General features: G+C 64.1%; 8 protein-coding genes across 8 annotated transcripts; 3 read left to right on the top strand and 5 right to left on the bottom strand.

Moving 5' to 3' along the window:
- Positions 1–467: 467 nt before the first annotated feature.
- Positions 468–1,892, top strand: FA09DRAFT_362979 (hypothetical protein). The gene is made up of 6 exons (XM_025745537.1): positions 468–788; positions 907–1,214; positions 1,276–1,374; positions 1,433–1,456; positions 1,521–1,627; positions 1,680–1,892. The coding sequence occupies exons 1-6, from the start codon at positions 643–645 to the stop codon at positions 1,827–1,829; spliced, it is 834 nt and encodes a 277-aa protein (XP_025595619.1). The 5' UTR covers positions 468–642; the 3' UTR covers positions 1,830–1,892.
- FA09DRAFT_147934 (hypothetical protein) lies at positions 1,680–4,346 on the bottom strand. The gene is made up of 8 exons (XM_025739167.1): positions 3,844–4,346; positions 3,497–3,782; positions 3,322–3,449; positions 2,880–3,254; positions 2,506–2,826; positions 2,356–2,435; positions 2,161–2,293; positions 1,680–2,098 (listed from the first exon to the last, which is right to left on the bottom strand). The coding sequence occupies exons 1-8, from the start codon at positions 4,303–4,305 to the stop codon at positions 2,009–2,011; spliced, it is 1,875 nt and encodes a 624-aa protein (XP_025595618.1). The 5' UTR covers positions 4,306–4,346; the 3' UTR covers positions 1,680–2,008.
- A 92-nt stretch (positions 4,347–4,438) lies between these two features.
- FA09DRAFT_147911 (hypothetical protein) lies at positions 4,439–5,802 on the top strand. The gene is made up of 4 exons (XM_025739166.1): positions 4,439–4,519; positions 4,632–4,947; positions 5,001–5,102; positions 5,156–5,802. Exons 1-4 carry the CDS (start codon positions 4,481–4,483, stop codon positions 5,617–5,619), a joined length of 921 nt encoding a protein of 306 aa, XP_025595617.1. The 5' UTR covers positions 4,439–4,480; the 3' UTR covers positions 5,620–5,802.
- Positions 5,666–7,073, bottom strand: FA09DRAFT_341259 (XAP5-domain-containing protein; the record flags this gene model as incomplete). Its single annotated transcript, XM_025744422.1, has 5 exons — positions 5,666–5,794; positions 5,851–5,991; positions 6,056–6,154; positions 6,316–6,673; positions 6,799–7,073. The coding sequence occupies 5 exons, from the start codon at positions 7,071–7,073 to the stop codon at positions 5,666–5,668; spliced, it is 1,002 nt and encodes a 333-aa protein (XP_025595616.1).
- Positions 7,074–7,214: 141 nt separating this feature from the next.
- FA09DRAFT_332241 (hypothetical protein) lies at positions 7,215–8,352 on the top strand. The gene is made up of 3 exons (XM_025743376.1): positions 7,215–7,527; positions 7,577–7,808; positions 7,858–8,352. Exons 1-3 carry the CDS (start codon positions 7,222–7,224, stop codon positions 7,992–7,994), a joined length of 675 nt encoding a protein of 224 aa, XP_025595615.1. The 5' UTR covers positions 7,215–7,221; the 3' UTR covers positions 7,995–8,352.
- Positions 8,353–8,725: 373 nt separating this feature from the next.
- Positions 8,726–9,516, bottom strand: FA09DRAFT_341257 (hypothetical protein; the record flags this gene model as incomplete). Its single annotated transcript, XM_025744421.1, has 2 exons — positions 8,726–9,178; positions 9,238–9,516. 2 exons carry the CDS (start codon positions 9,514–9,516, stop codon positions 8,726–8,728), a joined length of 732 nt encoding a protein of 243 aa, XP_025595614.1.
- Positions 9,517–10,223: 707 nt separating this feature from the next.
- FA09DRAFT_362973 (hypothetical protein) lies at positions 10,224–11,079 on the bottom strand. The gene is made up of 4 exons (XM_025745536.1): positions 11,065–11,079; positions 10,684–11,005; positions 10,540–10,612; positions 10,224–10,484 (listed from the first exon to the last, which is right to left on the bottom strand). The coding sequence occupies exons 2-3, from the start codon at positions 10,944–10,946 to the stop codon at positions 10,540–10,542; spliced, it is 336 nt and encodes a 111-aa protein (XP_025595613.1). The 5' UTR covers positions 10,947–11,005; positions 11,065–11,079; the 3' UTR covers positions 10,224–10,484.
- Positions 11,080–11,750: 671 nt separating this feature from the next.
- On the bottom strand, positions 11,751–12,827 carry FA09DRAFT_362972 (hypothetical protein; the record flags this gene model as incomplete). Its single annotated transcript, XM_025745535.1, has 4 exons — positions 11,751–12,004; positions 12,071–12,324; positions 12,406–12,523; positions 12,577–12,827. The coding sequence occupies 4 exons, from the start codon at positions 12,825–12,827 to the stop codon at positions 11,806–11,808; spliced, it is 822 nt and encodes a 273-aa protein (XP_025595612.1). The 3' UTR covers positions 11,751–11,805.
- Positions 12,828–13,728: the final 901 nt, after the last annotated feature.

Genomic DNA, 13,728 nt, shown 5'->3' with positions numbered 1-13,728 from the left:
CGCGACGCTCCCGTGCGAGAGCGCGGCCTGCCCCCTCGGATCCCGCAGCCGTCTCACGCTGCGAGCACCAGCACACAGCATGCAGTCAGAGTGTACAGCCCGGAGGGAGAGTCGTATGCGATGCTCGGACACGGGCACCACCTGTGATGTCCAGCGTTCTTGTAGAAGCCACCGGCGCGGAAAGGACTGGGAGCTGAGCCTCTCCAAAGCGTGACAGGCGTTGCGCCCCGCGCGTCAACCGCTCGGATATGCCAGGTCATCAACACCATAGCATGTACGCAACGCACAGGGCAGAAACAGAAGCACCAGGGGCATCTGCTGATTGTGGGCCGCATACATGCGCCTGTCCACCTCGCAGCGGGCGGAGGCGAGACGAGCGAGGTCGCGTGGGCGGCGGCGTGCGCCTGCGGGCGCGCGTGAGGTGGAGGCGCGCCGAGCGACGTGTGCGCTTCTCGCTCTGACCTCGACAGCGAGACGCGCACTCGCCTGCCACTTTCTGCCCCGCACCTTCGTCTCTGCGTCGCCTGCACGCGCTCTTCCTCTCTCCCACAAGACTTCCTCGCCGCTCCTGTTGCCGCTTCGTCTCAACGCACTCTCTCTCACAGCAGCCTGCCCAGCCGCAAGGCCAGCGCGTCAGTCACGATGGCCTCTTCCTCATCTTCGCGCCCAGCGCCCAGCGCCGCCGATGCCGCGCTTCTGCGCGCTGCTGTTGAGGCCACACAGGCAGAAGATATCTCGCGCGAGGAGCAGGAGCGCTTGATCGCTGCAACGGGCATTCTGGAGCGGCTGTGAGTGTCGAGTTTGCGTGGGAAGCTGGCTTAGATTATGCAGCGAGGGGGGGGGGGCGGGGGCTGCTAGCTAGAAGCTGCAACGTCAAAGAGCTGACCTGTCGCGAACTGTGTGTAGACCGCCGGACTTCATCCCCTTCGATCCAGAGAACAAGCAGCCCTTCACCTCTGCGCGACCAGCCGATCGGCGAGACGGCATGCGTCCCTCGGAGCTACGGGCGCAGCTGGCGCGTGAGAGTGCAGGACGCCCTGCGGTGGAGTGGGCAAGCTCAGACGAGGAGGAGGAAGGGGAGGGCAGTGAAGTGGACAGCATGGACAGCTATGGTCAAGACGATGCGACGTCCCTTGCACAAAGGCAGGAGGAGAGCGGCATGCATCCTGTCATGGAGCAGACGCTCGATCTGTTCATCTGGGGCATGCCCTTCGGTGCGTGCCTCCCTTTACCTGTGCTGCTGAGAGGAGAGCTGACAGAGACTTGGTGAAGCAGCATTCATGTTCGTCTTGATGGACATTATGATACAGCAGCAATACGCGCAACACCCGACGGCACTCAGGGAGTTTGGCAGGCTGCTCGGGACACTGCCTTGTGCGTTCGGCCCGCTGCTGTTCGTGCCGTGAATGGCCAGCTGACGTGCGAACCGCAGTCTTGCTCGTCTTCATCTACTTCAGTGCGTCCTGGCTTCAGCATACGCCTTGCTCGTACTTCGCTGACAGCACGGCCTTCTCGTACAGCGGCCATTCGCAAGCCCCGCACGCCTCGAGGCCACTTCCTCATGCAGACGTTCCTCACCGTCATTTCAACAGTCAGCGGCGCCTCCTTCCTCTACATCTACTCGAAGGTATGTGCCTCTCTCCCCTGCGCGCTCTCTCCTCATGCTAATCTTCTCCAAGTCGCCGTACCATCTCGTCATCCGCCGCACACCGCCGCTGGGCACGCTGTGGATGTACACCATGGTGCGCCTCGACCTGGCGCCCAGCCTGGGCAGCCTGGCGGTCGTGTATGGCTGCGTGCGCTACTGGGGCCTCAAGCTGTTCGATTGAGCAGACGTGCGAGACGTGCGATGGGCATGAGAGGGGGAGGGTGCAATGTCATAGCTCAACACCAAACGAGGGAACAAAATGGGGCGGCATGGGCATCGAACCATAATAAGGGTGACATTCGGCTTCTCTAGCTTCCCGCTCTCCTTTCCGTCTCTGCGCGGCACCAGTCTGCGCGTGCATCATGCCGCCGCTCGGCTCGAGCGCTGCAGCTCGGTGAAGTGCGACATCTCGCTCTGCACTCGTGGATGCGAGAGTGGAGCCGGTCCAGTCTATGCGGCATGTCCGTCAGCCCGGCACATCGCTGATAGGCGGTGCTGACTGCTCGACTCACCTCGAGCCCTCGCTTCACAGCCTCATACACTCCGCGCTCGAACGCCGCCGCTGCAGGTGCGCCCTCAGCGGCGCGCTGCTTGCTCGCGAGGCTCGTCAGGAAGCGCTCGAGCTCGGTGCGCATGCGCAAGAGACTGTTGCGGCACAGCAAAGGGTCAGAAGATTGCTGTAGCGGAGGCAAGAGCGAGACACATACCTGCTGAACAGCATCGTGTCGTCTGCTTCGTCGGAGAGCACGACGACGGAGGAGTAGAGATGCGCGTAGCGGCCGCAGACCTGGACAGGCAAGGGTGGCAAGGCATGATCAGACGCTTTGCTAGACATCTCGGGCGCTAGTGCTACTCACCGTGCCAGCAAACTCTCTCGCCTCCTTTCCACTCCACCCTCCACCGGTGGCAGCGCGCACAAAGCCGCCAAGGCCAGCTGCCAAGCCCGCCGCCTCGCCCGGCGCGCCTCCGTCAGCTAGACGCTTGAGCGAGTCCAGCTCGGCGCCGAATGCCTTCTGCAACAGCGGATAGGCCTGCATCTTGAACGCCATGAGCGTCGGCTGTAGCACGCGCCCTGCGCCGCGAGAGGACGCGAGCGAGAGGAGAGAGGTATTGAGGCGGATCATGGTGAGGAGCGAGAGCAGCGGCGGCGCCGGTGTGAGAAGAGACTTGACGAACGTCTGCCGCGAGACAGTGTGAGCAGTGCAAGAGCATGAAAGAGAGCGCGGCTCACCGTCCATGTGCCGAGCACCGGCTCCATGACCTGCCGCCAGAGCTCGTCGCCCGCCGAGCGCATCTCGAGCGCACGCTGCTCTGGCACGCTGAGTGCCACAATCGTGCCCTGCACTTCCTCCTCTCCCTCCTCCTCGGCCATCACACTGGCGCTCTCCTCTGGCTCGGGCCCTTCCTCTGCCATGTCCTCTAGCGCTCGTGTGCCTCGTGCCGCCGCGCCTTTTGTCCGCGGCGCGCTCGAGGAGTGCGAGGTGCCGCCCGGCTGTGCAGCTAGCGAAAGATCGTCGAAGAAGCGACAGATGAATGTGTACTCTGCGCAAGCATTGTCGAGCAGCACGAGGGCGAGAGAGCGGAAGAGTGCCTCGGGCGTGGTGCGCTGCAGGGCGCAGCACCAGTCGAGCGTCAGTGGGCAGACGAGTGAGGAATATCAGAGAAAGACGCACGTAGTTGGGGTCGTCTGCCTGATACGCCAGCACTACGGGCGGCCCGTCCTCCAGCTTCGCATTGTCGAGGCGCTCGCCGGCAAACTCGAGCAGCCAGGCGTCTTTGTCCGACGTCGTCGCCGCTGCGACTGCAGAGGTCAGCTCATGCCCCTCCTTTGGCGACGGCTCGACTCACCTCGCTCTGCGATGCCCCATCGCGCTTCTTTCCTTCTCGCCCTCTCTCTGGCCACTCCTAAGCTACGTGCATACCGCCTGAAGCCTGTCTCGTAGTACAAGCGCGCCATGGCCACGTACTCGCGCTGCACGTCGATGGCCACACGTGGCGCGTGGCGCGCCAGGAAGCCGTACGAGGCGCGTTGCGAGGCGAGCAGCAGCGCCTGAAGCATCGGCACATTGGTCGAGAGCTGCTTGCGCATGGAGTGCAGCGGCGCCAGGATGGAAGAGCGCAGCTTGGCTGCCGCCTGTTGGTGAGGGCGCGTTAGAGAGACGGCAGGCGCACGCAGCTCAAGGCAGGGTACGCACCACGAGCTTGAGCTTCTCGACGACTTCGCGCGTCTGCTGCACGGCGCCCGAGTCGCCGATGGCAGTAGCATGCAGCACGCGCTCCAGCTCGCGCAGCCACTCGGCCCACGGCTTGCCCGGCTCGGTGTTGACGATGCCGTCGACCACCGCCGGATCGAGGGCCACGTCGCGCACGACGGCGTCGAGGGCGCCCTCCAGCCTTCGCCGATTGCCGAGGCGCATCTCGAGCGACTGGAAGCGCGTCTGCAGCTCGGCGATGTGCGACGAGACGGTGAGCAGGTCGGCGGAGAAGGAGGTGAGGAAGCCGTGCAGCACGTCGAGCTGCGAGAGCGAGGTGCTGAGGTGCGAGTGCAGCGAGAGGTACGAGGGCGCCTGGGCGAGGAAGTGGGCGTGCAGCGCGGCATCGTTACTGCCGCTGCCACTGCCACTGCCGCTGGCTGTGGCGCTAGCGGCGCTGCTCATAGCTGCGACGTGTAGAGGGATGATGGAGGCGAGAAGGAAGCTCGGCGCCGCGCGCTGCGGTGGAGGCGCAATGCGCACGGGGCAACTTGCGCGCCTCGCCGTGGCGCCGCCTCTCTTGCCTTCTCACCACAACGAGGGCCGCAAGCACCGCAACGCACAGGTCTCGCAGCACAGCATGTCGCTCATCATCGCCACTGGCGCGCATTCCGGCCTTGTGCGTGTGCGACGCAGGAGTGCCCGCCTCGCCGCTCACGCTCCTCCAGGGTCTCACTGCGCTGCGCCGCCTGCTCCTCACCGCACCCGTCTCACTGCCGCCGCCATACAAGCTTCTGCTTCTCACACGTCCATCTTCAAGCGCACGCTCAGGCATCGACAGTCTCTCTGCACTTCTCGCATCGCACCCGCACAGCTCGCTAGCTGAGATGCCGCTCGATCTAGCCGACCTGCGCGCCGTGCGGGCCGCTGCGCCTCGGCTGGCGGAGCAGGTCAAGGCGCTGCAGCACGGCACACAGCGCACTGTCGTCTTTCTCAACGCCGCCATCTGGCCCGATGCCAAGCACATGTCTGCAGACGAGGCCGGTGCGGCAGACGCGCTGCATGTCGATGGCAATGTCGAGCAGAGCTGTGCCGTCAACTACCTCTGTGCGTGGCTCTGTCCGCGCGCGAGAGAGCCGCCAGACCTAACCACCTCTCAGCACACCTGATTCTGCTCAAGCCGCTCCTCCCGCTGCTACTCGACACGCCGCAGGCACGCGTAGTCTTCACTTCTTCGGCGCTGCACCGCCGCGCTGATCCCGGTGCGCGCTGCTCGGCTGCACATCTGCGGCATACGCTGACCCATGTCTCCCAGCCAATCTCGACTCGCTCTTCTCCAGCTCCGCACCAAGCTCTGGGCGAGATCTCTACGTGCACTCAAAGTTCCTACAAGCGCTCGGCGTGCGGCGTCTCGCGCGGCGACTCTCTGCGTCGCATCCCGATGCTAGCCTGCAGCTCGTAGCCGTGCAGCCCGGCTTTGTGCCGACGACAGGACTCGGACGGCAAGCGTCACTCTTCGCTCGCGCAGGCATGTACGCAATGTCGTACCTTCCGCTGCCGTTCCTCGAGAGTGAGGAGAAGGCGGGCGAGACGCTCTGTGATGCGCTGGCGAAGCCTCTCGAGGCGTTCGAGCGGCATTCAACGGCACAGCAAGAAGCGCAAGCAGGCGTCAGCGAGACTTGGCTCGTGAAGGGCGGCAAGGTGGCGCGGCCTGATGAGCGGACGGGAGATGAGGCACTGCAGGACAAGTGGTGGCCCGCAGAGCTCGCAGACGAATGAGATCGTTGTCCAAGCATGAGCATTGCACCGCACGCCCCCGCTCCGTCTATGTCCGGTCGGCAATCGTGTAGTTGCCGTACGACTTGCCCATCTCGAACTGCTCCCAGCGGCTGGCGGGAAAGACGTGCGAGTTGCGATTGTACCACGAGCGCTCGACGACTTTGCCAGCGTGTGACTGAACGAGGAGAGTCAGCAATACAGGGGCAGAAGCAGGAACAGGCCCACACCCACCTCGTCCTTCTCCACACGCGCGTCAGCCAGCAGCCGCACGTCGTCGTGCACGTCGAAGTTGAACAGCGGGCCCGACTTGCCGCGCGACTTGTTGATGATGAAGTCGTAAAAGGTGTAGTGATGCGGGATGATCAGATCCTCCTGCAGGCAGGCGCATGTTTAGCAGAGCGCGGCGCAGGATGGAAGAAGAGAGACAGGCACGCACCTTGATGTACATCAGATTGTCGACGCTGGCTGCGCGCAGCTCGGGGAACTGCAGCCGGCACTTTTCGAGGAACGTCGCGACAGTGTCGCCCTTGAGCACCTGGAGAGCGGGGTGTGAGCGTCGTGCTGAGGCTGCAGCAGCTTGGGCAAGACGAGCGGTCCGCTCATGCTCGCGCACGCCCTCGCAGGCCACCTGCCCATGACCCCCACGTGCCGTCTGTCGCCCAGTCCGCCTCTGCGCCCACCTCGCTCCACACCCACCTTGACGCTCTTGCGATGTCCGCTGCCGTCCCAATACGAGTAGGTAATCTCGATCTCCTCTCGCTTCAGCTCCTCCTGTTTCCGCAAGAACTCCTTTCGCAGCTCCTCGCGCAGCTTGGCCTCCTCCTCCTCGCGTGCCCGGTCGGGCAGGAAGGACGTGTCGACCTCGGGGTTCTTGAGGCTCGTCTTGCCTGCTGCAGAGGACGATGCAGCCTTTGACCGCTTGATCGGTGCCGGCGCTATGTCGTCGCCGTCATCGGCATCGAAGGAGAGCACGGCGCGAGAGGCCTTGGCACGCTTCTTCTTGCGCTCCGCCGAGCTGCTGCAGGTGAGGATGCCCTTGGCGAGCGTCAGCGTGCTGGCCAGAGCGCAAAGCAGTGCTGCTGCGACTGCGCTGCTGTTCAAGGCTGCGACGCTCGTCACGCCGATGTGCTCCTCCCCTTGCCTTGCTACGCTCGCCCTGTCGCACTTCACATCACTCACCTGGCCTCGCCCTTGCCCATTTCCCTGCGTTTCTCCTCCTCCAGCTCCTCTCTCCTGCGCTTGAAGTCCTCGGCGGACACGAGGCCGACGGTCTGCTTCTTGAGCGTCTCCTCGATGCTCTCGCTCTTGGCGGTGAAGCGCTCCTTTGCCGGGCGTGCATTCTTCTCGGCCTCGCGCTTCAGGTCGGCCTTCTGCCGCTCAAACTCGGAGAGCATGACGGCGCGCGCCTTTTCGTGCGCATTCTGGCGCGAGCCTTCGGAGCGGGAGGACGACATGGTGGGATGTGGTGGTGGGAAGGAGAGGCGCGTGCGGCATCGAGGCCGTGCCATGGGGCGCCGCGCAGCGAGCGACGGCGGCAGCAGCGCCGCGTCGCCTCCACACTGCGCCGCGCTCCTGCTTCCTCTTCTCCACCATCACCCAGCCATGTGGCCCTTCTCTTCGTCGTCTGCGCCCGCCGCATCCACGAGCGCGCAGCCAGCGCCACCACCGCCGCCGGTGGAGGTCGCTCCACCTGCGCCCGCGCCACCGCCGCCCAGTGAGGCACCCTTCCAACCGCCGGCCGCCGCACCCGCCACGCTGCCGCCCTCGCTGCCCTTCCTCGCCGCTGCACTCGGGCTCAGCACCGGGATCTACAGCGGCGCCTCGCGCGCGGCCAAGGTCTTCATGGCCGAGAATGCACATCGGCAGCCGACGACGGTGCAGGGCTGGTTCTTCTACAACAAGACGAAGGTGCGCCGCACCTCGTCCACTCTGCACGCTGTGGCTGACCCCTGCGCAGAACTACAAGGTCGTCCTCTCGGCGCTAGGTGCAGGGATAGCGCGCGGCGCCAGGCTGGGCGCATGGAGCGGTGCATTCGTGGGCTTGCACGCGGGCATTGGCTATCTGCTGCCTGCGCCTGTGATGCAGAGCACCCGCGACGACCGCTCCGCAGAGCTGATCAATGCCGGGGCTGCCACGGCACAGGGCGCAGGCGCCGGCGTGCTGCTGGCGGCGGGCGCAGCTGTCATCTGTGAGTCTCGCCAAGACGCCCGCTGCGGCATCGCTGACATGTCTTTCAGACAAACTGCCGCGCGCATCAGTGCGGAGGAGCCTCGTGCTCGGCCTCGGCGCGGGCGGCGCTGTGGGCCTGCTTGAGACGCTGCGCTCGCGGGTAGCACGCGCACGGGAAGAGGCGGAGCGGGAAGAGACGCGGTAGCAATCAGCTTTGCAGACACGACACGCAGCGGCGGCGCGGCGAGGATGAGGATGGTATTGAACGTGGCCGGGGCGTAGCGCTAGAAGCACAGGAAGGCGTGAAGGTCGGACGGTGGTAGTATGGCTGGGAAGGCTTGAAAGGCTGAAACGTTGGTCGTGAGGCTGGCTCGGGCTGGTCGAGAAGCTGGGAGGTAGTACAGGAAGGCTTGAAGTGGTAAGGTGCGCTGGATTGGCTCGAATGGCGGTGGTGAAAAGCTTGAGAAGTCGTGAGGCGGACGTGCGATCGGGCGGTGACTTGCGAGTGCGTGCAGCGCGCGAGTGAGTGCAGCGTGCGAGACAGGCGAGCGGCGCGACATGGGGTAAGGAATACATGCATGGACCGGTGAAGAAGATGTCGTGCGGATGTTGAGGCAGAAGAAGAGAGGCCGACGAGGTGACGGGCGGCTGAAAGAAGGTGACACGATCGTGACGCGGTGGCGCGACGGAGGCTGCCGGCTCGAGACTTGGGCGCTCCTCGCGCTCAGACGAGCGGCTTAAGTTTTGCGAGCGACGCACTATGAGGTCAGATTGTGCAGAAGGTCAGCGTCGTGTTGCAGAATGGGCGGGGCTCTCCAGGGCCTGCGGATGCCTACGGCCTCGAATGTCACGGGTGCCGCACAATGGCGTACATCTGCTAAGGACTACCACGACACCTCACTCCCCTCGACTCTGGCGCCGCGCACTCACCCAAGCTCACGCCTCGTAGCGCGGCGCCTTCTCGGCACGCTGCTCTTCGGCCGACGCCGTCGCCGAGCGCCTCTTGTTGTCCGGCTCGCGGAGTGCAGGGAGATTGCTGCCCTGCGGCATGTGGTCGTCGAGGACCTGCAAGTTGCAGCCTCCCGCCTCGGGTAGCGTGGAGCAGCACATGACGATGAGGAAGTGCTTGCCAACGATACGAGTCTCCTCCTCGTTCGAATCTGCGATCAACGGGATGTAAAGAGGGTACAGGCGCACTTGCATATCGGCAGTACGGCGATGAGCCGCCTCCTGCGCATGTGCGTCGGTCGTCTGGCCGATGAGTCTTACGCTCGGTCCGTCCAGCAGATCGAGATCGTTGTGCAGAAGGGCGTATACGCAGGCAAATCGCCCCTTCGGGTATGTGACGCCGTGTGAAATGTCGACCAACGCTTCGTCGGACAGGCCGTCCTGTGAGCTGGGGTCAGTCGGTGTCCTGGCCCGCCAAAAAAACTGCCGCTGCTGCTTACCTGCGTACCCGCTGCGATGTCCGGGCCCTCTGCAAGCCAATGTTTGCAGATGCGTCTGCTAGCACGCCTGAAACGCTCGAAGTTGCGACGATAGGCGTGGTAGTTATCGGGAAGACGAGTCGGGAAGGTGGTGGAAGCTGCATCATCAGCTTTGTAGATGGCGAAGCCGCCCTCGCGGCGGAAGTCGATGTCGAAGTCCTTGAGGAAAGCTGGCGTACGCTGAGCCGTCAGAAGGAAGTTGTGCCACGCATCATCGAGCTCTTGCTGGGTGGGCGCCATGGTGGCCGCCGGAGTAGCGGTGCAGACGTGTGCGCGTGGAGTGCGTCGGCGAGGAGCGCCGGACGAGACGTGGAGCGAGTGCGGCGTGCGTGCGTGCTTGACTTCGAGTAGGAGTGTCAGAGACTGCACGCAGCCACCTGGCGCGGCTTCAGGTGTGCTCACAGATGGTCGATCGGAGGTGATGGTGGTGCGAAGGCAAGTGGCGGCTACGCCGCGTGCACGTCCCAGAGCTGGCGCGCCGCGCGGCGGCACGTGTACGCTGCCGGCCGCGCCCCTCTTCTCGCCCCAACGCTGCCAGGCCACGCTCATTCGCAGCAACTGCTTGTGGCACGCTACGTTCTGGCAGCAGCGAGAAGTCTCCCTTTCCAGCTTGCAGGCACGCCACGTCCTCTGCCGGCCGCTGTTGTCTGGTGCAAGTCAGTCTGAGGCTCGCAAAAGCACGGGCAGCTCCTGCCAGGCCTGCACGAGCAACACGGCCCGCTGCCAGAGCACGCAGCTCGAGTGTTGCCGCTGCGAAGAGGAATGGTGATGAGATCCTCTATACAGCTTCGTGCAAGCCTCCGTGCCTCCTTGCCCGATGCCATGGCGGGCTTCAACGCTCTTGAGGCCCGCGACGACGCAGGCCACTCATCAATGAGCACACGAATGGCGGGCAAGGGTGACACGCGTTCATCGCGGAGTCTCGCCGCCAAGTCCATGCTCAGAAAGGCAGGAAGAAATGGTTGAGTCGGCGAGGTCAAGAGGAGAGAGGAAGGGAAAGCGGGTCGCACGAGCGCGGTACAAGTACATGAGTGGCTGGAGAGTGGCTAGAAAGAATGACATAAGCGCCAGCTGCGGTGGAAGAGCGAGGGCGATGCGAGACAGGCTTCAGAGAATGGTACAAGCGCCTGCTCGGTCGATGGACGAGCTGGACGTGAGGTAGGCGAGCGGCGAGGCGGGCTGCTCAGAGCGCGAAGATGCGAAGCCCACTGCAAAAGCATCAGCGACTCTTCTTTTTGCTCGCTCGGCACAGCGTCGACTCACCTAGTGCTCTTCGTCGGATGCCACAAGCTTCTGCTTCTTGCGAGGGGAAGATACAGACGCAGCCGAGGCGTCGCTGTTCGCACGGATGGATAGCAAAGAAGGTGAGCGGTGATGTGGGCAGCCTGGTACCCCCACGTAACGTACCTGTCGCGCAGCGAGCGCAGCTCCTTGTTCATCTCGCGCATGTCCTCGGCCATCTCGCTCAGCTCTGAGTCCTTCTCGCGCAGCTCAAAGTGCTTCGCGCGCACCTGCTCTTGCGAGCTGCTAACTGACTTGGCCAGCAGCTTGAGCGTCTGAGCCAGATCCTTGATGACCTGAGTTTGCTCCTGGATCGTCTGAGTCATACTTTCGCCGCTCGCCTCGAGGTGCTGGTTCTTGTGAAGCAGTTCGTCGTAGACCGATGCCATCTTGGTGAACAGCGCGAGTACTGGAGAGAGTGGTGGGCCGCGTGCGTACAGTGAAGCGGCTGCCGATGAAAGGTGTCAAAGACGGGGCAGTACGAGGTCAAGGAGTAAGTGAACTCACAGGCAGGCGCTGAGTGGCGTGGTGGTGCGGAGGCAAGCAGCGTGCGACACGGGCAGCCGAGATGTGCGCAGCGCGCGGCGCGCGGCGCGGCGTGCGGCCCCCCGCCTTGGGCGCGCCGTTGCTCAGGAGCGACGCGGCGCGTCTCGCGTAAAGTGCCCGCCAGGCAGGCGCGAGAGCCTCGTGCTCGTTGTAGCATCACGAAGCTGCCGCTGGGCTCTTAAAGATCGCCAACAAAGTCTGTTTCAGCCTCTCTACGAGGCAGTCTGTGTTGTTCAAGCTATGTAGCGACAATGCGTCAGCAGCGCCACCGACAAGATGGTGTCGGCCGACCCTCAGCCTGCCACGCAGCCCTCGCGTGCTCAGGATGGGGGGGGGGGGGCAAATGTGTGCAAAAGCGAGGTCGATGCCACGAAGATTCCTCTCCACTCAGCTTTGTCTCGATTGAGAGCGAAGCTCGCCGTCACTGGTCGCGAGAATCGAGGAGAGTTCAGCATATGCGGGCGCGCGTGAGCACGCATGAGAACAGTGGGTAGTCCGCGAGTCTGGCATGCTACGAGCGAGAGAGAGGGGAGGTTGGAGCTGGTAAAGTAGGGGGGAGAGAATGAGCACTGCGACGACCGATGCTCAGGCGCACGAGAGAGATGAATTGGGAGCGTGACCGTCACACGAGCTAGAAGTACAGGAGCGTAGAAAGATGGGGCCAAGCCGAGTGCCCAGGCCTGCAGCAGGGTGGCTGACGACTCAGTAGTAGGGCGGGCGCGCGCGCGGGACGACGAGCTCGGGCTCCGACTCGTCCTCCGAATTAAGTGATGCGGCACGGACAGGCGATGCGGCGCGGGTGGGCGGCGGCGAGCGCAGCTCCTTGGTCGTTGGAATGCGCAGCTCGCTGTCACCGCTGTCCTCGGAGACGGGCGAAGCGGCACGGATAGGCTGGAGCGCGCTGACGGCGGCGACAGTGTCAGCATGTATGTACAGGCGCGAAGCTGGGCAAGGAAATGCGGCTCACCTCTGCTGGCGAGGCAGCTCAGGCGTGACCGGGCTCTGCGCACGGGAAGTGTCGAAGACGTCGAGCGCTTGACGCATCTTCTCTGAGCGCGATGTGCTCTGCGAGCTGGTGGGCGTGAGAGGGCCCAGTCGACGGACGGGCGGGCAAGCTATGTCGGGCGCCGATGACGAGCAGGCGCCGTGCTGCGCACTGCCGGCGCTCGGCGCATCCTCGCGGCTCTCGTTGGTCGCGAGCTTGCGCTTCTTCGCTGCGTCCTTGACAAGGGATCGGCGGCGGAGTCAGCGCTGTGGAACTGCATGCACGTGTCTTATCGCTGACAGCAGCAGCCTACTCACCTCGCGAGTCGGCGCCTCCAGGCCGTGGCTACCACCGCAGCTCGTGCCCGTGTGAGAGCACGGCGCAGCGCTTGAGGAATCGTGCGCCGGAATGGGTGGCTCGCGGCTCGACGTGGTGCTGAGCTCAAAGCGTGAGCCAAGGCGAGGGTCACAGGGTCAGAGATAGCTCACCCGTGCGCTTCTTCACCGCGCAGCTCGCGCAGCTCGCGCAGCTCGCGCAGCTTGTTGCGCAGCTCGCGGTTCTTCAGGAGCAGATCGCTCTCTCTTGCCGAGCTGGTCTCGATGTGCTTCTTCACGAGAGACTCGATGGTGCGTGCCTGGGACTCGATGCTGCGTGCCTGAGTCTCGATGGTGCGTGTTTGCGCGCGCGTAATCTCGAGGAGGCTGGCACCGTTGCTCAGCGCCTTCTCGCTCGTCGACATCGTGCGGCGAGAGTGTTGGCGGAGGCCGTGGAGCGTCAAGCGCGGCTCGGACGCGTATGGCTCGAGTACGACGATGAGCTGATGTTCAGGAGAAAGCAGACGATGGAAAGTCTTCAAGGCGTGGTGAGGAGCTGCAAGGGGACGAGAGTGGCGCGATGAGGTGGTGGTGGAAGGAGCGTGCCTGGCTCGCTGCGCGCGCAGCCTTTAGTAGTCGTGGCGCGCCTCGGCCGCTGCCCTCAAATTTGAGTCGTCCTCATTCAAGCCCGGGTTTCGGCTCAGTAGATTGTGGCGCATCATCTTCTGCTGCGCTCGGATTGGCTCCGGCCTGCTGTAGAAGGCGGCTTTTCAGCAAACGGCGGCTGCGGTCCACGCCAGGCTGCGGGCTCTGGCCGCGTGCGTGGCGCCACGCGGCGCGCACGTCCCATCCGTGCGCTCACGGGTCCGCTCTCAACGCGACCGCACAGCGTTTCGAGAACGACCTTCGCACACGGGCCCGCCTCATCCAGACAAGCTGTTGTGCGCAATTTGTGCGCAAAATAGGAGACAAAGTCTCAAAGAGACGCGGTAGTGATTCGCATTGCAGCGACGTGGCACGCGCATGTAGTAGTGCAGCGCGCCAGGTGTGGTGCAGACGTTGAGAGACTGTGTAAGACTAGGCGGCCAGTGTGCGGCGGCGGATAGAGGCAAATTAGTGACGACAGGCTGTAGACAGGTTGAGCGAGAGGTGTAGGTGTGTGTGAGGCAAAACAGAAGCGGGTCGGAAGGCGGTAGCTCGGCTGAGACGGGCAGGCGAAGGCGAAGGCACGCGCGGCGCGGGCGAGGCGAGGGTTCAAGCAGCATGAAGGGCGCCAAGTGATGCGATGCGACGTAGCGAGTGCATCAGATGAGGCAGCACGTTGGT

This window comes from Tilletiopsis washingtonensis (assembly GCF_003144115.1).
Source record: "Tilletiopsis washingtonensis strain MCA 4186 unplaced genomic scaffold FA09scaffold_23, whole genome shotgun sequence".
In the NCBI taxonomy this organism is placed as follows: domain Eukaryota; kingdom Fungi; phylum Basidiomycota; class Exobasidiomycetes; order Entylomatales; genus Tilletiopsis; species Tilletiopsis washingtonensis.
This window is presented reverse-complemented; position numbering and strand designations above follow the sequence as displayed.